We start from the raw sequence: 25,908 nt of genomic DNA, 5'->3' as shown, positions 1-25,908 counted from the left end.
ACCACGGTCCAGCTCCTCCCACTTCCCCGAACGTGGGCTTCCCTCGCGCGCAGGCGCCGCGGGAAGCATTCGGTGGGCTGATGGGAATTGGAGTGCGCGGAGCGGGAGGGCCGAGGAGAAGGGCGCAGGGGCGCGCGATGGAGACCACAACTCCCGGCGTGCGCCGCGCGGGCGGAGATTGCCGTAGCCGTGTTGTTTTCCGCGGGGGGAGGAGGAGGAGGAGGAGGCTGGGCGCTGCCGCCGCCGCCGCCGCCTGAGGGAAAGAAAGGAAGCGGCCGAAGAAGGCGGCGGCGCGGAGATGAGAGGATGGTGGTGGCGGTGACGCGGAAGGAGGATGGAGTCTGGTGAGGCCCGGCCTTGCCCAGGGAGCGGGACGCCTCTCGGGGCGGGAGGGGAGCCGGGCGAGGCAGAAATGTTTCCCCCTTCTCAGGTTCAGCCCCCCCCAAGCCGCCTTCAAAGCAGCTGTCCTCAGCCTGACGTTGAACTCCAACTCCCATCGTCCCCAGCCGGTCTTCAGCTCTCCCCCCCCCGGCAGCGTCAGGTTGGACTTCTTTCCCCATCATCCTCAGCCACTATGGCCCTAGATATCTCGGCGCCCAAGTAGGTTGGACTCCGCTCCCATCATCCTCAGCCACACGCTGGAAGAGCCCCCAACCTGGTATCTCTGGGCGGGCCTCCACCCCCACCACCGGTAAGGGCTTCCCCAGACGGGTATCTTCCAGAAGGGTTGGGCTCTGCTTTCATCATCCTCAGCCGTTTAAAAGTCTTCCCCAGCCTGGTACTTTCCAGACAGGTTGGACTCCGCTCCCATCATCCTCAGCCAACAAGGCTGTTTAAAGAGCTTCCCCAACCTGGTGTCTTCCAGAGGGGTTGGACTCCTCACCCATCATCCTCAGCCAACAGGGCTGTTAAAAGCTTCCCCAACCTGGTGTCTTCCATAGGATTTGGACTCCTCACCCATCATCCTCAGCCAACAGGGCTGTTAAAAGCTTCCCCAACCTGGTGTCTTCCATAGGATTTGGACACCTCGCCCATCATCCTCAGCCAACAGGGCTGTTAAAAGCTTCCCCAACCTGGTGTCTTCCATAGGATTTGGACTCTCGCCCATCATCCTCAGCCAACAGGGCTGTTAAAAGCTTCCCCAACCTGGTGTCTTCCATAGGATTTGGACTCTCGCCCATCATCCTCAGCCAACAAGGCTGTTTAAAGAGCTTCCCAACCTGGTGTCTTCCAGAGGGTTGGACTCCTCACCCATCATCCTCAGCCAACAGGGCTGTTAAAAGCTTCCCCAACCTGGTGTCTTCCATAGGATTTGGACTCCTCACCCATCATCCTCAGCCAACAGGGCTGTTAAAAGCTTCCCCAACCTGGTGTCTTCCATAGGATTTGGACACCTCGCCATCATCCTCAGCCAACAGGGCTGTTAAAGCTTCCCCAACCTGGTGTCTTCCATAGGATTTGGACACTCGCCCATCATCCTCAGCCAACAGGGCTGTTAAAAGCTTCCCCAACCTGGTGTCTTCCATAGGATTTGGACTCCTCGCCCATCATCCTCAGCCAACAGGGCTGTTAAAAGCTTCCCCAACCTGGTGTCTTCCATAGGATTTGGACTCCTCGCCCATCATCCTCAGCCAACAAGGCTGTGAAGTAGAAGGAGGATATGCTGCCTTGAGTTCCTGAGTGACAAGCAAGGGATAACTTAAAAATATATATATCGATGCTTGTCTGTGGGTGACTGGGAATGGTTTGAGGATGGAAGACCCTCACAATAGATGGAGAGGAAAATGTTCCAGGATATCGGTGCTTCTCAAAGTTAGGTAAATTATGCAAAATTGGATATAAAAGTGCTTTTGCTCTGGGCAATGGACCCATGAACCCATTTCCCAATCCCAACAGGGATATTTAAACTGACTTACAGGATTTTACCTACGTGAAGTCAAAAGGATTTTCTGATAAGAGGTATTGGGTAACAGAAAGTTTGGGAAGCCCTGCCGTAAATAAGTAACCCCACAGAATCTACAACTGGCTTCAACTCCATTCTAACTCCAGCAGTCAGGGTTTTTTTTTTTTTTTTTAGATCTAATAAATTTCACAAACATGACGTGGGCTTTTGGTTTGCTCGTTTTGAATTCCAGTGCATCAGGCAGCTGGGGCAACCTAGGGAAATTCTTGAGCTGACTATTGCAAGTGTTTATGTACATTTCAGCAAAGACCTGAAGCATGTAGTGTGAACGTGTTGCAGCCTCCACAGTCTGGTATGGAAAGACAATGTAAGCATTATGGGGTTGAGAGAGAGAGAGATTTATAAATTGGTGATGGAAGTGAATTTCAAGCAAGTAACCTCTCGACTTCTATTTCAATCTCCTAGACCCAGTGTGTTAAACCAGTTATTTCCTTACCTTGGGAAATAAATGTACCAAGGAGAGATTAACAAACTTCTGGCGCTGAGTGATATTACAAAATGAACAAAGAACTCTGTGAAGTTGTATAAAAAAATAGATTATGTATGACCAATACTGGTTTTAGAAGATTGCAGTGTCTAGAAGTGAGAGAGAGAAGGGAGAAGAGACAGAATGGTGCAGTAGTAGTTAAGGCATAAGGCTGGAAACTGGGAAGTTGTTAGTTCTAATCCTGCCTGAGGCACAAAGCGAGCTGAGTGAATTTGGGCCAGTCCTTCTCCCTCAGTCCCAAGAAGAAGGCTGCAAGGGAAAACCACTTCTGAAATCCTGCCAAGAAAACTGCGGGACTTGTCCAGGCAATTGCCAGGAGTTAACACTCACTTGAAAGCACTAAAAATAAAATAAGTGTCTGAAAAACAAAGACGGCTCCATTTATATAACACATTACAGTAAACTTAGTTGGAGGTTATTTGAGTTAAACTATTTCTCTTCAGGTAGGGCTGCAACTATTACAGCAATTTTAGCCAATGGAGAATATCTCCTATAGTGTGCAGTAACAAAAAAAAATCCCTATGAAAGCTTGAGATAGATACCATACCATACTGTTCAGTTGTAAAATGTTTTTTAATGAATCTGTTATTCTTACATAAAGAAGCTGGTTTGCATCAGCTTCTTTTATGTTATAGCGTATTTTGAATATTAAACTATGCTGTTTTAAATATCAATAGCTGTTTTTTTTAAATATATTTATACATTACATTTATAAATTAATACATTGCATTAAACTTTTTGTTATTTAAATAGACTGGAGGGAAGGCTAGTGCAGGATTTTAACTATGTAAAATATGGATACAATTACAAGTACAGTATTGGTGTTCTTCCTACTCTGTGTACAGAATATTTGCATGTGTGGGCACATGATAGAAACATAGGGTGTGAAGAGAGAATTTCCTAGTTAGATAGATCTCTGTGTATAGTAGTTAGAAGGAAAGCTTTGTTGGAGTTTTTGCTGTAGAGTCTTCTAAATTCATTTTTAGTTGAAATTTAAGCGGTTTAGTATCAGATTCATCTGGTTATAGACTGCAGTTTTCTTTGGAAAAGCATCATTCCTTAAAATATATCATACAGTTCTGTGTACAAGTACCTAGTTTACTTTTATATAACTGCACTGTCTCCCCCCTAGAATCCTAAAGTGATATACAGGTCTTCAACTTACAGCAATTCATTTAATGATTGTTCAAGGTTACAATGGCACTGAAAAAAGTGACTTATGACCATTTTTCATACTTATGACCATTGCAGCACCCCCCATGCTCACAGGATCAAAACTGAGTCACTTGGCAACTGATTCTTATTTATGACTCTTGCAGTGTCCCAGAGTCATTTGTTTCTCTTTTGCAACCTCCTGACAAGCAAAGTCCATGGGGAAGCCAGATTCACTTAACAACCAGGTTATTAACTTAACAATGGCAATGATTCACTTAACTGTGATAAGAAACGTCCCAAAATGGGGCAAAACTCACTTAACAAATGTCTCACTTAGCAACATAAATTTTGGGCTCCATTATGGCCATAAGTCAAGGACTACCTGTACTGTCATTTAATGGTCATGATGATTCTAAACATCTTAATATGTTTTGTGATTAAATGAGGTGCTTTTACTTGTTTGGGACTAAAAGTGAAGCTTTTACGAAAAACTAGTCTAGATTGTGGTCAACCACACAGTGCCAGCAGTACTGTACTCAGTACTGTATTCTCAGCCCATTTGGGAGGCTCATGGGTAGAGAAGACTAAACGCATGTTAGGGACCTGAAGAACAGCAAGCATGCGCATTGCAGCTAATCAATGTTACTGTAAGAGATTTGGGGTGGAGAAAAAGACACTCTATTCTTTTTGTTTGCAAATTATTCATAATACAGGGTGTCTAGAATCTGTAACTATATTCCGCTTTTTGGCCTTGGGTCAAAGTAAATTTAACTTTTTTAATACTGCACATCAAGTTTTCTTAGGCAGCAAGTGAGTAGGTTTAACAAATGACCCTGTTCCAATGTGAAGTCCTTCCATGAGGTGCTTCCGGTCTAGAATTATAGGTATCGAGGTAGCCGTAATGATCCTCAGGTGTCAAATTGTGCATTGTAGAGTCATGACCCCAAGCTCTGCCCTTTTGTACTTGTGTCTCAAGTACAAAAGATCTTCCGAGGAGCAAAGTTCATGTTGCGACACATACTTTATCCCTTGCTCCTTGAAGACACTCATAGGGAGGAGAGATAGGGGTGACCTTTAACTCCCCAAATGCTCTGGAAACTACTGCAGAGGTCATAAGGGGAAGCTGCTTCTCCTGACTGGTCAATACAGGGAGTTGGGCTATTGCAGAAGGTTTATATATAGCTTATAACGTGTGGCACTTCTTAAGTAACCATTTATTGGATTCTACTGCTGGAGGCATTATCTGTGCCATTAATCCTAATGATAGCTGAAACCAAGGAGCCAACCAATCTTGGCATTTGGGTGCATGAATTTTGAGAATTTTACCTACATGCTTGAGGCAAGTTTATTTTTTTAAAGCATAGTTTTAAAGCTGAAATATGAACATTTAGAATGCTTCCTTTCTTGTTGGAAAAATAATTGGGACTTGGCAAATGGGAGTCTAATTTGGATGGTTTTCCTAGAAGATATTCATGTGTCAAAATTAGCTCACGGATGACATCATGGTCCTTGGTGTAGCGTCAATCTGAACTTGCAAGGAGCAGCATAAACATGTTTTCAAACATGAGGAATTCAACGCTAAAATGTCCACATTGTTTCTACTATTTACACAACCTTATTACTTCCTTGTATACCTTCCAACAATCTTATTCTATTAATGATAATTAATATGCAAGCTACATGTCACATTCTTTCTGCATTAAAAAAAATACCATAGTTTTCAAAATATATTTTATTACTGGTACTAATGAGAATTGAATTAAGCACATACTCTAGTTGGAAGTCTTAGGACCCTAGACTTAGGCTTTGCAAAAGAGTATGCTGAAAATGAAAGGCATACACCTATATTATCCTTTAAAGCATTTTGGGTTTCAGAGGACCCTTTGTGGCCATTTTCATCTCTTTAAATTATTTGGTTATGTTTACTTGGTGGAAATAATTTAAAACAGTCCCAAAGGTAATTTTTCCAAAAGGCAATCGGACTTTTTTGGGTTTTTTTCTTTGAAAATGATTCTCCATCAGTCAGAACTGAAGAAGCTTCTTGGATGAGAAGCGAAATATTTTTAAAGGAAAAAAAAAAAAACAAGGTAGCCCAGTTGCCTTTTGGAAAAAACACCTTTAGGACAACCATAACCTGGATGGTTGAGAATCTCCATAGATAAACTCAAAGCAGTATTGATCAGTACATTTAATTCTACTTTGGATTTCAAATCTTAGATCAATTTCTGAGGTTACTTTCGTTTTGCTAAACTAAGGGTCGGGGTGAGGGGGAGGAGAATGAGAAAATTAAAACATCCACACAGTTTCCAAAACATTTCTTCCTGTTCTGTATCCCTTTCTAGAGGGGTAGCTTGTGTTGATTGTTGTAACTGGGGGAGGAATTAGAAGAAGGAACTGACTTTGAGGCAATCTCTTTTAGCCCTTCTAGGCAGTTGGGGATTGGGTCTCAAAGGATAGACCGCAGTATATAATATTTGGCTGTGGCCAAAATAGATCAGCTTTCATCATCACACTGTGACATGCAAATGGCATAGGTCATTGTCTGACTAAATGTAAGAGGAATTACTTTCAGTCTTTTAAAAGCAAATGAGATCTGAGTGCATGTAAGGAAGCTCAATCCAGGGCAAGATTGCATGAGATTCCTGTGAATTTGGGATACAAATCTCAAGGTCTTCTCCACAGTTACTAATTTGTAATGTTTAATGTAACATGCAAAATGTAAAACGCTCAATAAATAGAAACACATGGGATGCATTATAGACTTGTGTGAAACTAAAACAAATTTATATTTTGGCTAGGCTATTCCTACTTTTGGGAGGGTATCCTCAGAGAGCAAATGAGCAAATCCTCTGTGTAGAAAAAGTTGCCTGTTCTGGGATTAGTTCTAAAACAAATTCTATATCTAATATTTAATTATTTGATGTTCAATTTAAAGTACAGCATTTGACATCTTAATTGTATATTGTGTATAAGAGCTGTGGTGGTGCAGTAGTTAGAATACAGTATTGCAGGCTAATTCTGCCGACTGCCAGCAGTTCGATCCTGACCGGCTCAAGGTTCACTCAGCCTTTCATCCTTTCTAGGTCATTAAAATGAGGATCCAGATTGTTGGGGAAACATGCTGACACACAGAGGGCTGTAAAGCACTGTGGAGCTGTATATAAGTCTAAGTGCTATTGCTATAGTTAAAGAAGTATATTTATGGACATGTATTCTGTAAATCAAATAAATATGTATCTACCATAGTTAAAAATTACTTTTATTATTTTAGTAGATTACTTAGAAGACCTTCCTGAGACAGATGAGCCTGCCTGGATTTTAGGAAGACAGCACCACCTGAAAACAGGTAAATTTGGAATTAAAAGCTACATATTACTTCTCTGGCAATCTCTAGAAAGAGTAGAAATCCTTGAAAGTCAACATAATGCCAGGTATTAATTACAAGTGCTTTAAGAGCCCTTAAAGTAAAGAAGAAGACAGGTTTAAAAGACAAGATTCCACTTCGAATTGAAAGGAATTAAGCAAGAGGCAGAGGGAAAAAAACCTCATTTCTACAATGAACTATCAGATACTGCATTGGCTTTGACGAATGAAAAGCAAATTGGGGGGAAATGTAACTTTTCAGTAAGGGAGAGGCCACTTGGAAACAAGTTTTACACTTCTGAATGCCTAAATGTCTTCTTGGCTCAGTAGAATATGGCAGGAGTACAGCATTTGTGTTCACCTGCTGTTACTTTTTTCAATTCTAGAAAAATCTAAGCTGCTTTCGGATATCGGCTCTCGTCTTTGGTTTACCTACAGAAGAAAATTTTCACCCATTGGTAAGTTTTGCTTCCTGGCCAGATGGGGTTTTGCCCCTCTCAGTCCCTTCTGTTTGTGAAAACATGAATTTTATAAGAGAATGACCCAGTTATTCTGAACAGGAGCTCTTGCCAGTATTAGTGGGTGGTTTTTTGTGTTTTTGTTTTTAAAAGGCCTCAGCTATATCTGCTTGTCCCTGATGTTGCTCAAGGCAGAACAGACCCTGCACTTCTAGCCCTAAGCCTAGATCCAGCAAACCCTTTAGAGCAGGAGTGTCAAACTCGCGGGCCCACAAGCAGGATGCGTCACACACTGGCCACGCCCACCCCCGGTTTAGCAAAGGGGAAAAGTCGCGGTACATCACGTGATGACAACGTGACGCCACGAGTTTGACACCCCTGCTTTGGAGTCTGACACGGTTCTCTTGAGTGACATAAATACAGGCGGTCCTCAACTTATGACCATATTTGAGCCTGGAATTACAGTCACAAGTCATTGTGGTCATTAAATGGGCCACCATGTGACTGGATCTGATTTTTCGTCTTGTTTTTTTTTTTTTTGAAGAGGTTGTTACACTGCAGTCATTAAGCAAACATTTGAATTGTTAAGTGAATCCATTTTCCCAATCGGCATTTTTTGCTGGAAACAGAAAGCAAACAGGAAACTGGCAAAAAAAAAAAAAATTATCGGAAATCATTGTCATGTGACCACAAGACTCTGCAAACAGCCATAAAAGTGAGCAGGTTGCCAAGCGAGACCAGAATGCAATCACATGACCGCAGGGCTGAGGTCATCCTAACTTCAAAATTGGATCATAAATAGATTGGGATGTGTGTGTCCATTATAACTTCAAGCGGTTACTGAGTGACTGGTTGCAAATTGAGGTTTACCTATAATCATTTAAACTGGCTCTTCCTGTGGGGGGATAAAATTGGGGCTGCTGTAGCTGGGTTTCCCCCTTCCATTGAAAAGTTTACCTTCTCCATCCTCTTTTACATCAGAGAAGAGCAACTTTGGATAGCCAGGAACTCTACTTAAGGTATTTGAGGATAATTGGATGGAAGCAGTGGAATGGAGTGGAAAATGATGGGTGTGGCCACCTCATGCACATGGAGGGGTGGGATTTCTTTCCCCAGATTATTTGGAGCAGGGGTGTCTTTATTTCTAAAAGTACACTTATGACAGGGTTGTTTCTGATGGGAATATACGGTTGAAATTGAAAATGGCACCACATTTACAGTTCATGTCTGTGACGTGGTTATTAAATTGATGAGATTATGGAGCAAATCTTAAAAAGATTTTAAATCTTTTTTGTAAATGCCTTTGATCTTCTTCCTTCCTTTTCACCAGGCTATGAAATGGCCTGGTTACAAACGGCAGCAGGCAGATGCAGATTCTTTTGGTTCCTGGGGTAAAACTTGGGCCCTTGATCCAAGGAAGCCTCAGGTTTTGTGCCTTCCTTTTTTATGATGACCTAAGCATGTGCTTCTCACTCCCAAGGAGGTACAGGTCCTTCCTCAGATGCTGGCTGGGGTTGCATGTTGCGGTGTGGACAGATGATGTTGGCTCAGGCTCTGATCTGTCAACATTTGGGAAGGGGTAAGTTTCTCTCCCCCTCTCTCTCTCCCTCTCTCTTTCCCTCCTCCCAGGGGTGGGATTCTACCGGTTTGGACCGGTTCTATAGAACTGGTTGTTATGATTCTGTGCAGTTCGGAGAACCGGCAAATGCTGCCCCTGGCTGGCTAGATGTCCATAACACCACATCCATATAGACCTTTCCATTATGGCATCTACTTAGAAGACAGTCTGCTCTAATGACCTCTGTGGGATTGGCTGAAAATGCACACAGAGTATTTTATTGCCAGAGATGCTATATGTCACTTAGCAAATCCCACGGAAGTCATTGAAGCAGACCGTCCTCTAAGAAGGATTGCAATATACAACTTTTTCTTTAAATGATCACCTTTAGTTGTTTTACCCTTTGTCCTTGGTGGGAACATTTAAAATCTCTAATATATTTTTTCTTCTTAAAGATTGGCAGTGGGAGGAATACAAAAAGCAACCAGAAGAATATAAAAAGATTTTGTGCTGCTTCCTGGACAGAAAAGATTGCTGTTACTCAATTCAGCAAATGGGTAAGTGTAGATTTTATAAGAGCATTGTGTAGTCCTAATTATTGTGTCATTTGGAGGGTGGTAGATTAAGGCACAATCCCATCTGGAAGTGAAATAAAGACAAGTGTTGGCAGAACCACGAAGTTAAAAAAAAAATGAGAAGAGTTTGGGCAAAAGAGAAGCCAATACTGATGTCATACTAGGGAGATCCTCAAGTGTCAGCATGGAATCATACCAAGCAAAATCATAACTATATGATGTGTAGTGAGACCGTGAGTTCTAGTCCTACCATAAGCATGAAGCCAATTGGGTGACCTTGAGCCAGTCATTCTCTCTGAGCCCTAGAAAATGACAGTGGCAAACTACTCTGAAAAAAATTGCAGGGACTTGTCCAGGTGGTCGCCAGGAGTCAAGAATGACTTGAAGGCATATGCACACAAAAAACCCCTAAATTTGTACACTATACTAAACCATGGTTGCAATCATAGTAATTTGGTTCCTGTATTACTTTTGGGTCTTGTTGCTGGTTTAAAATGTAAGAGAAAATACACCTGTCAAGGTTCCAAGTAACACATCCCCAACAAAGAGAACTCCGAGGCAGGAATATTCTTCAAATAACATTTTATTGGGACATATCGTATTGGCACAGTCTACTTTCCTGCCGTTTTTATACTCAATTAAAAGTAAAAGTAGGGATGCGGTGGCTCAGTGGCTAAGAGGTGAGCTTGTTGATCAGAAAGGTCGGCAGTTTGGCAGCTCGAATCCTTAGCGCCGCATAACGGAGTGAGCTCCCATTACTTGTCCCAGCTTCTGCCAACCTAAGAGTTTGAAAGCACGTAAAAAGTGCAAGTAGAAAAATATGGACCCCTTTGGTGGGAAGGGAACAGCGTTCCGTGCACCTTCAGCGCTTAGTCATGCCAGCCACATGACCTTGGAGACGTCTTCGGACAGCGCTGGCTCTTCGGCTTTGAAACGGAGATGAGCACCTCCCCCTAGAGCTGGAAACGACTAGCACGTATGTTCGAGGGGAACCTTGACCTTTACCTAAAAGTAAACGTATGTAACTTCCCCACAGTCATCAGTCACATGATCCAATCAGCACACAGTCTGATTGTTGGTGGCCTTCAGTCTTCACCTTCCAAACACCTGTGGCAACCAACGTCCTTGGTTCCCTGGGGAAATAATTTTATTTTGGCTACAGCATCCCAGTTATCTCTACACCCCCCTCCCTGCCCCTCAACTCCAGGCCGTGTCAAGCCTGAAGCCTCCGAATAAAGTCTCTATAGAAAAAACTACAGAAAAGAAAATGGCCACAGCCTGGTCAGCTTCAGGGTTGATGACACAATTGTAGTCAAAGCAGAATGCAAAATAGTTGAAATAAAGGTCCTTGAAATTAAATTACCTTCTGCCAGTTAAAATGGACCTCGGGAAACTTCATACAAATCAAAAGTTTGTCTGAAAAATAGCCTATTTGTTTGTTGATTTGGCTTGCCAGAAAGCTCCAGTGTTTGGAAGAGGCCCTCTCTCATATTCCTGCCAAATACACCTCTAGTGTCAGTGTTGCACTCCAGCGGTCTTCTTCATTCAGTTCTTAAAATCTAGGCAGGGTTTCAAAAGGGAGGATTCGGTCTCTGAAACACTATATAGTCCCACATGATGTGCAGCTTTAGAGCTGATTGTGAGCAGTTTCAGTGTCTCTTGGAACGGCCGGATTGCCCTGAAATGGTGAAAACCCCACGCTTCCCATTTCAAGAGTCTGCTGAAGATTAGCCCTCCACACATTTCAAAGGCAGCCCATGTTAAAGCACTTTGCTTCAGTTGTGCAACTGAAATACGTTGATAGCATTGCAGGCTGGCATCATGCCCCTCCCCATTTCTGCTTCTGCTAAGGCTGGGGGCCTGCAAGTTCTTTCTGGTTGACCTCTCAAGGGGTAGATTTTCACTCCCAGAATCCCCCAGCTATGCTGAGCATGATGGGAGCTGAATACCGAGAGATCTGCATCTGGACCGTCTCACCCTTCTGCCCACCCAAAGTTCAGCTAAAATACTCTTGACGTGGGTTAATATTTCCAGATGGTTTTGATCCTGGACTCTTCTGAGAGATACACAAATGCAATATTGAAATAAATTTCCATTTAACAGGCAAATGTCACTTTCTGACATTTTTATTTTTTGTCTGTTTCTCTTCCTGATCCACACAGCGCAGATGGGCGTTGGCGAAGGAAAATCCATTGGGGAATGGTTTGGACCAAATACTGTTGCCCAAGTACTGAAGTAAGCCAGCATGTGTATTCTGCAATATGTGTGTGGGATTTATACAGGTAGTCCTCATTTAATGACCGTTGAAAGTTAGATCCCCAAAGGATACTTGTGACTCATCCTAAGATTGCACTCTGTCCCCACGGTCACAATTGTATTTGGGGCACCTGTCCACTGTGTCACATTCATTTTTTTCCCCACCTCAAGCACAAATCCAGAAGTGGTTTCCAAGTAGAAATAAAAGTATTTGTATTTTTTTCTTTCATCAAAACAGTCCATGTTGCCATCTCTGCTAACTCCATCAGTTTTTGCAACAACTGCAGTGATTCACTTAACAAATGTGGCAAGAAAAGTGGTAAAACGTGACAACTCATTTAACAAATTTCTCATTTAGCAACATAAAATCTGGGCTCCATTTGTCATCGTAAGTTGAGGGCTACTTGTACTGAGCATGCTTTTTGACTGACAGCTGTCTTGCTTTATTCAGGAAACTTGCACTCTTTGACGAATGGAATTCCTTAGCAGTTTACGTGTCTATGGACAACACTGTGGTGATTGAAGATATCAGTAAGTTTTTAACCATGGTCAGAACCTGAGCAAGTTTAAATCCGGTTTCATTTAAGCCTCATTTAGAATCCAGAAAAGAAAAAGAAAAGAACATGAGTCTAAACGCCTGGAAGAGTAAATCTCTAGGTCTGGTGACTGACCCAAATTCAACCTGGGAAATATTGCCTGTGGTTACCTGAATTAAAATTCCATTTTTTAAAAAACTTGTGTCATTTCTAGCTTATAGCAAACTGTGAACAAGAGAAGAGGAATACAGTTACCAGGATGAGGCCTATTATTTATTTATTTATTTATTTGATTTGCCAATTGTTTACAAGATAATAAGTATAAGTGTATACATAGTTGTGAATACATGAAATGGGTACATATAAGAAAAATAAAAGAATAAGAGAAACAATAGGACAGGGACGGTAGGCACGTTGGTGCGCTTATTCACGCCCCCTACAGACCTCTTAGGAAAGGGGTGAGGTCAATGGTAGACAGTCTAAGGTTAAAGTTTTTGGGGTTTGGGGAAGAGACTACAGAGTCGGGTAGAGTATTCCAGACATTGACCACTCTATTGCTGAAGTCGTATTTCCTGCAATCAAGTTTGGTGCGGTTTACTTTGAGTTTGTATCTATTGTGTGCTCTTGTGTTGTTATGGTTGAAGCTGAAGTATTCACTGACAGGTAGGACATTGCAATGTATGATTTTATATACCATGCTTAAGTCAGACCGAAGACGGCGTAATTCAAAGTTTTCTAGTTCTAGAATTTCAAGTCTGGTGGCATAAGGTATTCTACAACGAGTAGAGGAGTGGAGAACTCTTCTTGTGAAATATTTCTGGACTTTCTCAATTGTGCTAATATCAGATATGTAATGTGGGTTCCAGACTGATGAACTGTATTCGAGTATTGGTCTAGCAAATGTTTTGTATGCTCTGGTTAGTAGTGTGATATTACCAGAGAAAAAGCTACGTAGGATTAGGTTAACAACTCTTAATGCCTTTTTGGCTATGTAGTTGCAGTGGGCTCTAGCACTTAGATCATTAGAGGTGAGTATTCCCAGGTCCTTTACAGAGCTTGGGTCATCAACAAGATCTTGACTATTCAGCTTGTATTTTATTTTCTGATTTTTTTGCCAATATGTAAGACAGAGCATTTATTTGTTGAGATTTGAAGTTGCCATTTGTTTGACCATTCGGATACATAGTCAAGATCTTTTTGTAGGGTAGCAGTATTGTCTGTGGTATTGAACAGCTTTACATCATCAGCGAAGAGAACGCAATTGCTCTTAATATGATCACAGAGGTCGTTTATGTAGAGTATGAAGAGAGTTGGTCCTAGAACACTGCCTTGGGGGACACCACTATTGACAGGTACTGGATTTGATAGGACGCTCCCGATTTTGACCATTTGTTGTCTGTTTGACAGGAGTGCTTCTATCCAGTTATTCAGCTGTCCAGAGATACCATAGGATTTTATTTTTAGGAGTAGTTTGTCGTGTACCTTTGCTGGCTGGGGATTTCTGGGAGTTGAAGTCCCCTAGGCTTAAAGTGGCCAAGGTTGGAGACCCCTGTCGTAGATAGTCTGTTTTCTCTCTTGTTCCCTCAAATGGAAATCAAATGGCACAGATATTTTTATTGCTAGCTGTTCTGCTGTGTGTGTATGTCTTTTTCAGTATTCAAGGAACTTTGAGGTGAAAAGGTTCCAAATTTAAAATGGCCCCTTTCCACATTGGAATGGTTGACCGGAGTTCTTCTGATCTCAGAATGGAGTACTGCAGCCTTTAGTTATGCCGTGAAATAGGAATGGCAGGGCTATTCTGAGAGCAACGTGGCTGCATCATGACCAAAATGCTTCCACCTTGAAAGGTTTTGCAGATTTCTAATCTTTCTTAAATGAAGGATCAACCCACATAGAATAATAACAGAAACAGACTCTCCCTATTTATTGAAGTCTTAAAATGCATCTGTTTGATATTTATAGCTTTCCTGACTTCCTTAATTGCAGGGAGGACCAGTACAGTTTTCTTAATTCTGGGTTCTTTCTGCAAAAAGGAGGGTTTGGCCTAAGCACCAAATCCCTGTGAATATGGAATTTCTCATTTATTTCACAAATCGGTAGAGCGGTCTGTTTCGGATTCATTTTCTTTGCTAAACTGGGACGTAGGCTGAAAATATTTCTAAGCAAGGTGAATAAGAGGGCGTGCATAAGCACACCAACGTGCCTACCGTCCCTGTCCTATTGTTTCTTTTATATATATTTTTTATTTTTTCTTATATGTATTCATGTATTCCTAACTATGTTTTTACTTATACCTATTATCTTATATAAGCAATTGACAAATAAAAATAAAATAAAAGAATAAAATATTCTTTGGCCACTGACAAATTAATAAGGGATTGAGGAATAAGGGTTTCTTTTTTCTTTTTTTCCCTATCTTTTTCACCAGAAAAAATGTGCTGGGCCCCCCTCCAGGGTTGCCCCAGGTCTCACTGCAGTTCACTGTCCTATAGGAGCTCCGTCAACCCAGCCAAGACCTCAGGAGCTCCTGGTGGCAGCTGGAAGCCTCTGTTGCTGATCGTACCCCTTCGCCTAGGGATCAACCACATCAACCCGGTTTACGTCGATGCGTTTAAGGTAGACCTCTCTGGCAGAAGTTGTGGAGTAGCCAGTTGGCTTAAGGAAGGATCTCATCCATAAGAGGTCAATTGGTTTTTTTTAGACATGTGGACACACACATATAGGAATGCACATGCACACACACACACACACACACACACGTATAGCCATTGAAACACTGAAATGACCTGGATGGTCCAGGGTAAGAATTGATACAGGCAATCTTCAGCTTACAACCACAACTGAGCCCAAAATTTCTGTCGCTAAGCAAGAGTGAATTTTGTGCCCATTTTACCATCTTTCTTGCCACAGTTGTTCATCACTGCAGCGGTTAAATTAGTAAGACGGTTGTTAAGTGAATTTGGCTTCCCCATTAGCTTTGCTTGTCAGAAGGTTGCAAAAGGGGATCCCATGACTCCGTCATAAATAGGAACCAGTTGCCAAGCATCTGAATTTTGATTACGTGGCCATGGGGATGCCACAACGGTCTGTAAGCGTGAAAAACGGTCATAAGTCCCTTTTTTTAGCACCGTTATCACTTTGGTCACTAAATTAACTGTTGTAAGTTGAGGACTATTTGTACTAGAAAAATGAACGTGCCTGATCATCGTTTCACTTCGTGAAAATGCTAAAATTGTATCAGATTTTTTAGGCCATCTTTAAAGTACCCAGTTTTAAGAAATCAATTCTGAGGTTCCATAAGCTCTTCATTGCGTAATTTCTAATTCACATCATCCTTCCTTATATTCCGAATGCACAGATAAGTAAGTCTAGTTTGGAGGTTAGTGACGTTTTTGCGATTGAGAAATGTAATTTATTTCTGCTTCGGCAGACATGGCAGGTTAGAATGTTCAGCTGTTTGGCTTTTTGGCAGGCTTGGAGAGTTCCCACCTCAAGTAGATTTGAGAAGCCAGCCTGGAGATTAAGACATCTATTTTCCAACTTATTTTTCCAGGAAAACAGAAAAGTCATGCCTCTGTAATTCTGTGATTTGTATATCTTTGTAAGAGGGCTTTCAGAAAACAGGTGGGGGTCGTGCCCTACTGGTCCCAAAATAAGCAGATTTTTACCTGGAGGAAGTAGATAATAAGCTGCCTTGAATTCCGTCGCTGAAGGAAAGAAGCACAAATAGTATATTTGGGGGACAGTAAGACATAAATATATTTTTTTCTTTCTCCTTTGGATCTTTAGGAATGCTTTAAGATGCCGCAATCTTTAGGAGCTTTAGGAGGAAAACCAAACAATGCCTACTACTTTATAGGATTTCTGGGTAAGGAAAAATGAAGTTGTTGCAGTAGTTCTATTGAAGGATTCTTCTAAATCTGAAGTAGCAAATAAAAACACCAGGGGAAGAGAAACCACAGTAAAGAGCATATACTGAAGATTGGAGTCCAGTCTATTCTCCACAGCCTCGTGCCTTGTAGGGAAGATTCACACAAGCCATATTCATCCCAGCTTGTTTCTTAGCTGAAGAGAGGAGTACTTTAGGACTTGATTTGAAGACTGAATCCCCACCCCCTTGTATGGAAATTCAGATTTGGGGCTTTAGCGGATCCTGGATTTTAGGTGGACAAAATCAATGTCCACCTGCAATGCACAGCTGCCCGGTTTTTCCATTCCACTCATGGCTATCCAACCCCTTTCTTGCTTCTTCCTTGTAGGAAATGAATTGATCTACCTGGACCCTCACACCACCCAGGTCTTTGTAGATTCGGATGAGAGTGGTGCAGTTGATGACCATAGCTTCCACTGCCAGCAAGCCCCCCACCGGATGAAGATAATGAACCTCGATCCCTCTGTAGCATTAGTAAGTATTGTGATGGGGTGCAGTGAGGAGGTGGACAACACCCCACCCCACCCAGAAGGATGTGCCTTGTTCAGGAAATCCAACATAGGCAACAGGATACCAGTTACATTTTCAAAGAAATTTCTTGTTGAAATTGTGATAAATGGTTAACAAAGTTCTACTCTAGGCATTAGACCAGGGCTCTCTCCAAACTTAGCAACTTTAAGATTTGTGGACTTCAACTCCCAGAATTCCCCAGCCAGCCCACAAATCTTTAAAGCTGCCAAGTTTGGAGAGCTCTGTTTTAGACATTTATACAACAGATTAACCTATAGCCTAGTCTGCTTGTTTTGACAGTATATTATATTACGTACATTAAGCTGCTGTGATTTGTAAAAAAAAAAGAGTTTTGGATAGACCAAGCAATAGCTTAGCATGCCTTGTGAATACAATTGATCTGTGTATTTTGGCTTAGTTTTACTGTGATGAAAAAGCCATTTTGAATCTGTTCTGATTATTGTGTTTTGCATTAGCACCTAAGCTTACTGTTTCAAGGATGCCTAATAATAACAACTAATACCCTTCTGAGAGAATTGAAAAGAATGTATAATGACTAAATGTTTCTATCATTGGATTATTCCTTGTTTTTCCTTTCTAATATTCTTCAATTGTTACAGGGATTCTTTTGTAAAGAAGAAAAGGACTTTGATAACTGGTGTAGCTTTGTGCAAAAGGCAAGTATTAGGGAAAGCATAAAACTTGAAAATTATTACCATTTCTTGTTTTGTGTTTAACAGATTTACTATTAGAAGGATTGATAATAACCAGAGGGATAGAAAGATTGTAAGAGAGAGATTCATATTTGATGCTTGTTTATTCCATTGTACTGAATATTATTATAATTATTTTGTTGTTTCTTTGCTGTGCTGATATTTTTTAAAACTTGTCTTCCTGAAGAGCGCTTTACAAGCCTTCTGGAGTTTTGTGCGCTTAATATATATGGTGTTTTAAATGGAACTGTGATCTTGCATGAGTGATCCCAAAAGAAAGTCAGAAATAGAAAAATACAGCTATTACTTTCTAAAAATGGGTTTTCATTGGCCTGAAATTAATTCATTCCTTGTCTTTTAATGCCCTTTATTTGGTATTTAAGAACAAGAATTAAATAGCATAGTGAATTTGAACTTCTGATGCAAAAAAATAGCTCAAAAATGATAAATACCTAATTTTGGATTGTATTTTTTCATACAAAATTTAAACAATGTTAAACATAGAAAGGGCAGGAAGGCATGGTCTGTAGTCCCCAGCTCTTAAACATTCAGCATGGCATTTTGAATTCTTGAGGGTTGGGTGGTTAATAAGTTTGCTTAAGTGCTGCAATTTACAAATGGCATTTCCGCCCTCCCAGGAGATACATAAGAAGCAGAGTCTACGAATGTTTGAGCTGGTTCAGAAGCACCCACCACACTGGCCCCCTTTCATACCTCCCACAAAACCAGAAGTCACCACCACCGGAGCAGGTAAAGGGGTGTTTCAAAGGGATTTCCTTCATTTCCCCCATTATGATACGAATGGATTCATTTTCTGCATTTACACAAAGCACCCCACTGCAAAAGAACCTCAGTTTAGCATGTTGTGTGAATGAAGCCCCAAGGATTATAACTGACCTAAGCCTATTTGGACACTTGGCCCCAAGGAGTAGATTTCTGAACAGCAGCTCCTTAAAGCAGTGGAACTTACTCCTTACTCCAGGGGTCCCCAAACTTGGCAACTTTAAGACTTGTGGACTTCAATTCCCAGAATTCTCCAGCCAACACAGCATAGCTGGCTGGAGAATTCTGGGAGTTGAAGTCCACAAGTCTTAAAGTTGCCAAGTTTGGAGACCTCTGCCTTACTCCTTGGAAAAGGTACAGCAATTGTTGGTGAGTGCTACTTTCATGCTCTGAAGCAACTATTTGGAATCAAGACCAAAGTTTGCTCGCTTGCACGAGCAAACTTCTTGTCCATTCCTTCTGGATCAAAAAAATTGTTCAATTGGGGTGAAGTCAACATTAAGCATCTGCTGACACCTTGTAAGCATATTGATACCATAACGGAAAGGACTAGAAGGGCGTCTTGTTGCGGACAGCTAAGTTATACTGGGAGACGTCCCTGCAGTCTCTGATGGGTTGATTTGTTCCTCACTCATTTGCTTTCCAACAGCCATTCTCCATCCAATTTCCCACCTATAAGTAGTCCTCGAATTACAATGGTTCATTTAGTGATCAACATTACAACGGTTGGGGGGAAGGGATTTATGACCATTTTTCACACTTACGACTGTTGCAGCATCTCCATGGTCGCAGGATCAAAATCTGGATGTTTGGCAACTGGTTCATATTTATGACGGTTGCATTGTCCCCGGATCATGGCAAGAGAAGTCAGTGGGGAATCCAGATTCACTTAACAACTGTGTATTGCTGACTTTAACAGTGAATTAACAGAACTGCAGAAAGGTGGTCAAATGGGGTGAAATTCACTGAACAAAATTTTTTTGGGCTCAGTTGTGGTTGTAAGTCAAGGACTACCTATAGTTAGAGGAGTGCAGTTTTTGGTGTTCCCAGCCCCGACCCCCCCAGCTTGACAAAGCTTGAATGAGGGAGGTTTTTATATAAGAGCCAGCCTGTTTTTACAAAGAAATCCAGTTTCTCCATTTTCCTTAGAGCTCATTGACTCCACGGATAAGCTGTTTGAAATGGAAGAAGAATTTGAGATCTTGAGCGTATGAAGGCAACCTGGCGGAGTAAAACCACAGCGCCTTTCTCACCCTGAAGTGCCTGCCTGTGAACAGACCCGAGACCTCAGGAGAACAGTTCCCCAAAAGCACTTCTTGAGAAGGGCATGGATCCTGGTTCCCCAGCCCCTGTGTTTGTCCACCCCCCCCCCCGCTTCTCCCCAAGGAAAGAATCTCGTCTGCAGAAGAGCTCTCAAGAGAACCCCGAAGCAAGAACTGGCTCGTCATATTGCTGAGAACGGTCTTGCCAGCCTCAACAATAGCCGGATGGTAATTATAATATTATGCAATAGCTTTGCTCCCACGGAAGGCCTGACACCTTGTCAAGGAGAACGTTCACCTCTTGTTCCTTCAATGGACAATATTTTTTAGGAGTGAATGTCATTGCCTTGTTTTCTTTTTCAACTATTCAGGTGAAAGCCATGCTTTTTATTCAATCTCCACACATTTCTTGCCACAGCACTTGGAAACCCCAAAGTGTTTTTATGGAAGGACACGTATAAAAAGTGCAATTTTTCAAAAACGTTTCTTGTTTCTAGGAAATACATTAATATAAGCAGAGGACTGGAAGGCAAACCTTTCGATTCCTCCCGTGTTCTTGCAACATACAGAAGGTCTCTTTACAATTATGATGACCCTTTTTCACTTTGACTTTTAACTTCAAATCATTATTAAACCTCTTTTGCTCTTGAGTAAAAGAAAACATGTTTTTGTTTCAACTGTATCTTATTTATTTTAAATTAAACATTTACATGTTTCCCCTTGTTAAGAGCACTTTATTTGTGCATCTCATTTCTTAACTGTTGAATAGGTTGGATGCCAGTTTGGGGGGGGGGGGGAGTTGGAGCGTTTTAAGAACCAGAGAAAAGCTGTTGGCCTCAGTTTTCTGATTGTTTTCTGCCCTTGATACGGTTATGCTTTCCAACAGCCATTCTCCATATTCACTCCACATCACGTGGCAACATAGGTGACTAATTACATTAACCATCACTACACTGGCAGATTAAAACATGGTGTAAGCTAGTGCCATTATCCTGTGCAGAATTAAATGCCTTATTGGTGGGAGTTTGTATCTATAGGCAGACCTTAACTTACAACCATTTGTTTAGTTCAAAGTTACAACGGCACTGAAGAAATTTGACGTACAAGAAGTATTCACACTTACAATCATGGCAACATCTTCAGGGACTCATGCTCAAAATTTAGGCCCTTGACAAGCAGCATGTACAGACAATCCTCAACTTACGACCACAATTGAGCCCCAAATTTATGCTGTTAAATGAGAAATTAGTGAAATGAGTTTTGCCTCATTTTACTTTTCCTGCCACATTTGTTAAGTTGAAATCACTGCAGTTGTTAAGTTACTAACTCGGTTGATCTGGCTTCCCCGTTGTCTATGCTTGTCAGAAGATTACAAAAGGGGTTCCCATGACATGACCGTCATAAACATGAACCAGTTGTCCAGCATCCAAATGTAAATCACGTGATCTTGGGGGTGCTGCAATGGTCGTAAGTGTGAAAAACGGTCATAAGTCGCTTTTTTCAGTGCCATTATAACTTTGAACGGTCACTAAATGAACTGTTGTAAGTCGAGGACTGCCTGGTATTCATGATGGTTGCAGCATCCCAGGATCATGGGATCTCTACCTTTCCAGGTGTCTTCTGACAAGTCACAGGACAAAGTGGATTCATTCAACAACTGCGATGATTTGCTTAAAAGTCATAAAATCAGGGACAACTTAACTGCCTTAGCAACTGAAATTCTGGTCCCTGGTTGTGATCATGTTGAAGACTGTTGTATTCTTCAGACTTAGTAATATGCAGTGGTGTTTGACCACAACACCTGTTTGTTTAGTTCATCACTGTTCAAAGTTACAGTGGTGCTGAATGAAAAGGGGAATTTATTACCAGTCCCGGCACTTCCGACGCTGCAGTGTTCCTGCGGTCACGATTGCAATAAGGTGCTTGGCAACCAACACGTATTTGTGATGGTTTCAGTGTCCTGGGGTCACATGTTCATCATCTACCCAAGCAGCTTGCGACAATAAAATTGGACACGACTTAAAGTTGAGTGTGCATTGCTTAGCAACAGAAGGCCCAGTCTCAATTGCGGTCATGAGTCAAGGACTATCTCTACTTTCCAAATATGGAACCTGCCAAGAGTTGGCCACCAAGAGTCAACATTGCCTGTATATTTGGGAAAAATTAATATAATTGTGGGCAGAAGATAGCATCAGTCCAGCTATTCATGAGCTTTTAAAGAGTTGATCCTTTTTTTAAAAAAGGGGAGTGGAATTTTAAAGTACAGTATGGTTATGAGAATTTTGTTCCCCAAATTGTAAGTTGAGACAGGTTTACTGATATCCTTTTCTGTGTTTGCTTGATTAATATAGTCCTTATGTAGAACTGGGACTCCACTCGTAAGCCCAATTTCTGTTTTACGCATTCAAAAATTTCTTACAAAGTCTGAACATCATCTCTGTGAAAATTGCCTTTTCCTTTGGTCAAGACCTAAAAGTCCTGGAGGTTTTTAAGAAGATGGACAACAAACTCTTGCTGATAATTTAATGAGTGTTTTTGGTCACTGAAGAAAGTTGATCTACACGAACTTTTGGATCCTTTCTAACTCCTCAATTCTATTTTGGTCACCAAAGCTTAATATAAATCCACTCGACAACTTACACTTCTTAAAAACGTGCCTGGAGAGAGTTACAAAGCTTATTGTAAGGAGGCAGTGGAATATAACTCACAAAGTGGACGTGTTGTTTTACTACTTTTTAGAAAAAAAATAAGAGTCAAAATATAATCAGTGCTCTGAAGATACTTTCAGCAGTGCATTACAAAATGCAAGACTAGTAAAAATAAAATCAAGAAAACCATAATATTGGCAGATAAGTCAGTTCATCCAACTTCTACTCAGTGTTACATTTACCTAAAAGTAATTATTTAATACTATACTAATTATTTCAAGCACCAGCAATTCCAAAGCTACCTCAAAAAAAAAAAGAAGAAGAAGAAGAAAAAAAGAAATATTGTGGAAATGAAATCCAGGACATGCAACATGAATTTTCTCATATCATGTACAATTAGAGCACAGAGACAGTTGAAGTAATGATCTTTGAAACTGTTTTTGTTAAAGATTAGTAACTGTTGCTCCAGCTTGTAGACCTATTGCAAATGGAGTAATATGTCTGCTATATAAACATAAAGGTCCTGTGCCAACATCTGTAATAGTGGATCAGCATCTCACGGCTGTATAAAGTTGGAGAACATTTGTATAACCTGAATATCAGTAGGCTATTAAGGAATTAAGAAGATAGTCTTCAAAATAATTGTGTTGACCCGTTCACCAAGTGGAAACAGATGGACTAAGGCTGTAAAAACAGCTTGTAGAAGAAAGGACCAAATATAATGTAGAACCAAGGGAGTCAAAGGGTTAAGCAGGGCAGACACTACTCAAGGTGGTGAGCAAAGACACAGATAGTAGATCACAGCTCAGCCGACAAAGAAGCATCATTGAGTTAAACTCTGAGAGAAATTAGAAAACATGCTAATTTACTAATCCACTCCTTCCCAGCTAGAATACCAGAATAATTTATGAGATGGAAACTAAGCCTTTCCTGTTTTCAGTATTCTTAGCCAACAGAATGGTAGCCCAGGAGGTACCCTTCAGCCTTTCTACTTAGCAGTTTTTAACATAGTTTCCTTTAGTAAATCATCTTAATATGTTCAGTTGCTTACTAGTCCACTAGGGTGAATTCTGCCTCTAACTTCTTTGGGTGATCCTATGAGCTGGATCTCTACCATTCTCTTTCCTTTTCACTCCACCACTTCTGAATAATTCTTCTGTTGGTGAATTAACCATAGCTATGACTAAGCCGAGGGATGATAGTTATCAGAGTGGAACACATTAACTGTTCACAACTGTTACTTGAAGTTGGTTTGCTACCCACCTAGTTTCTCAGTCTGGATGCATCATGAAACTATGATGCACGAGCCCAGAAAGCATTCAGATGTCCCAACACAGAAAGGAAGGAGTGGTCTCATCAGATAAATTCAAGTCATATTTTGGCATCTGAGCCAAGATTTGTCATTGTCAAGAGGGTCTGTGATTAGCACCACTGAATGCCACAAAAGAATACTACTTGCGGTACATTAACAAATAAGCCGAGAGGTTCTGAAACATTCGTAAGAAAACCTTACACAGAGTAGCAACAATGCTGGATTAACATTCTTGGGCTGAATAATCAAGCAGGTGAAATCAAATTGCACCATCCCTATAAAAATCTTCATCTTCAAAAGATGCACATTATCATTCTTTTAATAGGCCTGTTCCTCGTGTTATGGATGAAAATCCCACTATTTTCCTCTCCTAACAAGTTTCTTTTATTTTATTGTCACTTCACTGTTTAATAGGCAAGCTTTGATCAATGTTGTTAACTGTTTCACAAACCTGAACCTTCAAATCTGATCATAACCATTGATCATAGAACAGAAACACTTCTAGACAGCCAACTAAGTTATTTTTAGGCCTAAAATAAGCAGCTAACTTAAGATGAATATAATGATTATAAGTGTGTGCATGCAGGCAAACACATTTGTGAAATTCCTGACATTGTCTTGAATCGTTAACACGAAAAGACCTTAAGAGTCATAATCTTGAGAAGAAATCTTTGCTCAAGATCCGTGTATCTTGTGAAAATCAGTGAATGTGGCAGTTGAGAAGGCAGAAAAGGGCTTTGAGGTAGCCAGGAAGATAAAAACAAGGGGGAAAGATAGCACCATATTTTGATGGAGACGAGCGCTCTGGGGGAGATTTGGGAAGATGGCAATTGCCCAGCTGGGACACAAATGCTGATTTCTTGGTCTTAGAAGAATAAGGTCTTGCGTCCCGGCCTTCGCTACAAATTTTTCATGCAGACTTGGCACCGTCCCACCCGTGTCCGGAGCTGACCCGCCTTCAGCGTTTCGGAGACGGGAGACTCAGCAAACTGATGGTTCACCTCCACCGTGGTCAGCCAAAAGCTGTACTTGTTGGAAAAGTAATGGCACGTTCCCCGGGCACCGTTGCACTCAATGAAAGGCGTGGCGCGGAAGTCCTCTAGGCAGGATCCGGGAGAGACCAGGGACTGGCCACCGCCTTCGGGAGCCGTGTGCTGAAAGAAAGCACCCCGAGAGAATGATGGTGCAAAGAATCGTATCAACTGCTACGGAAGGTCAAATGCAAATATCTGAGTCAACAGTGCCCTATAATGGCCAGTTTCTGAAGTGGGAAAAATCAGCATGGCTTGGCCCAGTTGACCGCAGGCAACTGGCTTCGAGAGTCACAGCCAAATTCGAATCACTGGAATCAAAAAGAGACTGGGCCAACATTTGACCAGGATGGTATAAGGCAGAGGTCTCCAAACTTGGCCATGCTATGCTGGCTGGAGAATTCTTGGAGTTGAGGTTGGAGTCAGGGTTGCCAGATCGCAGTTTGGCTCTGCGGCCAAACTCAAGTCAAAATACGGCCAAATTCGGCCAAATTATTTTTTGCTCATGGTGACGCGCATGCGCGAGGGAAGGAGAGCGGCTGGGTTGCCATCTGGCCAATTTCACGGCCAAGCAACTTTCGTACGGCCAAATTTCCGGCCAAATTGGCCGGAGACATCATTTTTTTCACCGCCAAGCAGATAGAAATACGGCCAGATTTCTCGAATTTGGCCGGGAAAACAGCCAGATGGCAACCCTGGTTGGAGTAGAAGCCCCATGATTCTAAGCTCATACGAAAATTGCTATTTTGTTTTCCCTGCTGTTGAAAGCCTCATTGGCTGTTGCCAGGCAGGCTAGGAAAGTTTAAAAAATAAAGACTCTAACAAACAGCAAAGCCTCCTTTTTAAATATTTAACCCAATGAACTCGCCCCGAAATTAAAGGCGTTAAAGTGCAATCCCAAAGATAACTGGTCTTTCTTGGGGGGGGGGGGAGTTTTTTCTTAGAAAAAGTTTTGCTTTTCACCCAAGAAGCTTCTTCAGTTCTAGTTATGGGTAACCACTATAAATTCTTACTTTTATTTGACCCAGGATACATAATGTGGTATGTGGAGCTCTATCCAAGGATTTAGCTGAATTGGCTAAGGACTGTTTCTCCTGTTCTCCAGCATCTGTTGCCATAGGGGGCTGCTTCACTTTGCCTAATCATAGGAGCAGCCCCTAAGTGAGGTGTAGCACGCTAGGCACCTTATATATCCTGCCCACCTACTACTCTTTTGCAACGCCTCCTTGGCCTCTAATTTGGAAACTTGAGGAGGCAAGGATCTTTCAGGAGGCTGGAGATCATATGATCATGTTTAATATTAAATAATAACATGCTTATGAGACTGCTTTGTTCCCATATTGTATTTGAGTATGGGATTTCGAAGC

General features: G+C 41.5%; 2 protein-coding genes across 5 annotated transcripts in view; one reads left to right on the top strand and one right to left on the bottom strand.

The window, feature by feature from the left end:
* The first annotated feature begins 245 nt into the window (after positions 1–245).
* Positions 246–20,265, top strand: ATG4A (autophagy related 4A cysteine peptidase). 4 transcript variants are annotated; one of them, XM_087972040.1, is made up of 14 exons: positions 246–344; positions 1,603–1,680; positions 6,880–6,951; positions 7,355–7,426; positions 8,907–9,005; positions 9,440–9,541; positions 11,722–11,794; positions 12,267–12,346; positions 14,780–14,967; positions 16,141–16,219; positions 16,611–16,756; positions 17,413–17,469; positions 18,144–18,255; positions 19,438–20,265. In XM_087972040.1, the coding sequence occupies exons 5-14, from the start codon at positions 8,945–8,947 to the stop codon at positions 19,500–19,502; spliced, it is 963 nt and encodes a 320-aa protein (XP_087828166.1). In that variant the 5' UTR covers positions 246–344; positions 1,603–1,680; positions 6,880–6,951; positions 7,355–7,426; positions 8,907–8,944; the 3' UTR covers positions 19,503–20,265. The 4 variants fall into 4 exon arrangements, with proteins under 4 accessions (XP_087828166.1, XP_087828165.1, XP_026530417.1 ...); XM_087972039.1 differs by having other exon boundaries at positions 6,877–6,951; XM_026674632.2 differs by lacking the exon at positions 1,603–1,680.
* Positions 20,266–22,059: 1,794 nt separating this feature from the next.
* The window catches only part of COL4A6 (collagen type IV alpha 6 chain), a 190,626-nt gene continuing 186,777 nt past the window's right edge, over positions 22,060–25,908 (bottom strand). The window contains 1 exon segment of the mRNA XM_087972038.1: positions 22,060–24,664. Within this exon segment, the coding sequence (XP_087828164.1) occupies positions 24,410–24,664 (255 nt within the window). The 3' untranslated portion in view covers positions 22,060–24,409.

The sequence above is a fragment of the Notechis scutatus genome, chromosome 10 (assembly GCF_049901735.1).
Source record: "Notechis scutatus isolate UNSWTSFEM ecotype Mainland chromosome 10, rNotScu1.2, whole genome shotgun sequence".
Taxonomy (NCBI): Eukaryota; Metazoa; Chordata; class Lepidosauria; order Squamata; family Elapidae; genus Notechis; species Notechis scutatus.
This window is presented reverse-complemented; position numbering and strand designations above follow the sequence as displayed.

Excerpts from the sequence above, each read along its gene's own strand:
- ATG4A (XM_026674631.2), top strand. Across the intron at positions 11,795-12,266 it reads ACTGTTGCCCAAGTACTGAA|GAAACTTGCACTCTTTGACG; the intron begins GTAAGCCAGCAT and ends TGCTTTATTCAG. Across the intron at positions 17,470-18,143 it reads GGTGTAGCTTTGTGCAAAAG|GAGATACATAAGAAGCAGAG; the intron begins GCAAGTATTAGG and ends CCGCCCTCCCAG.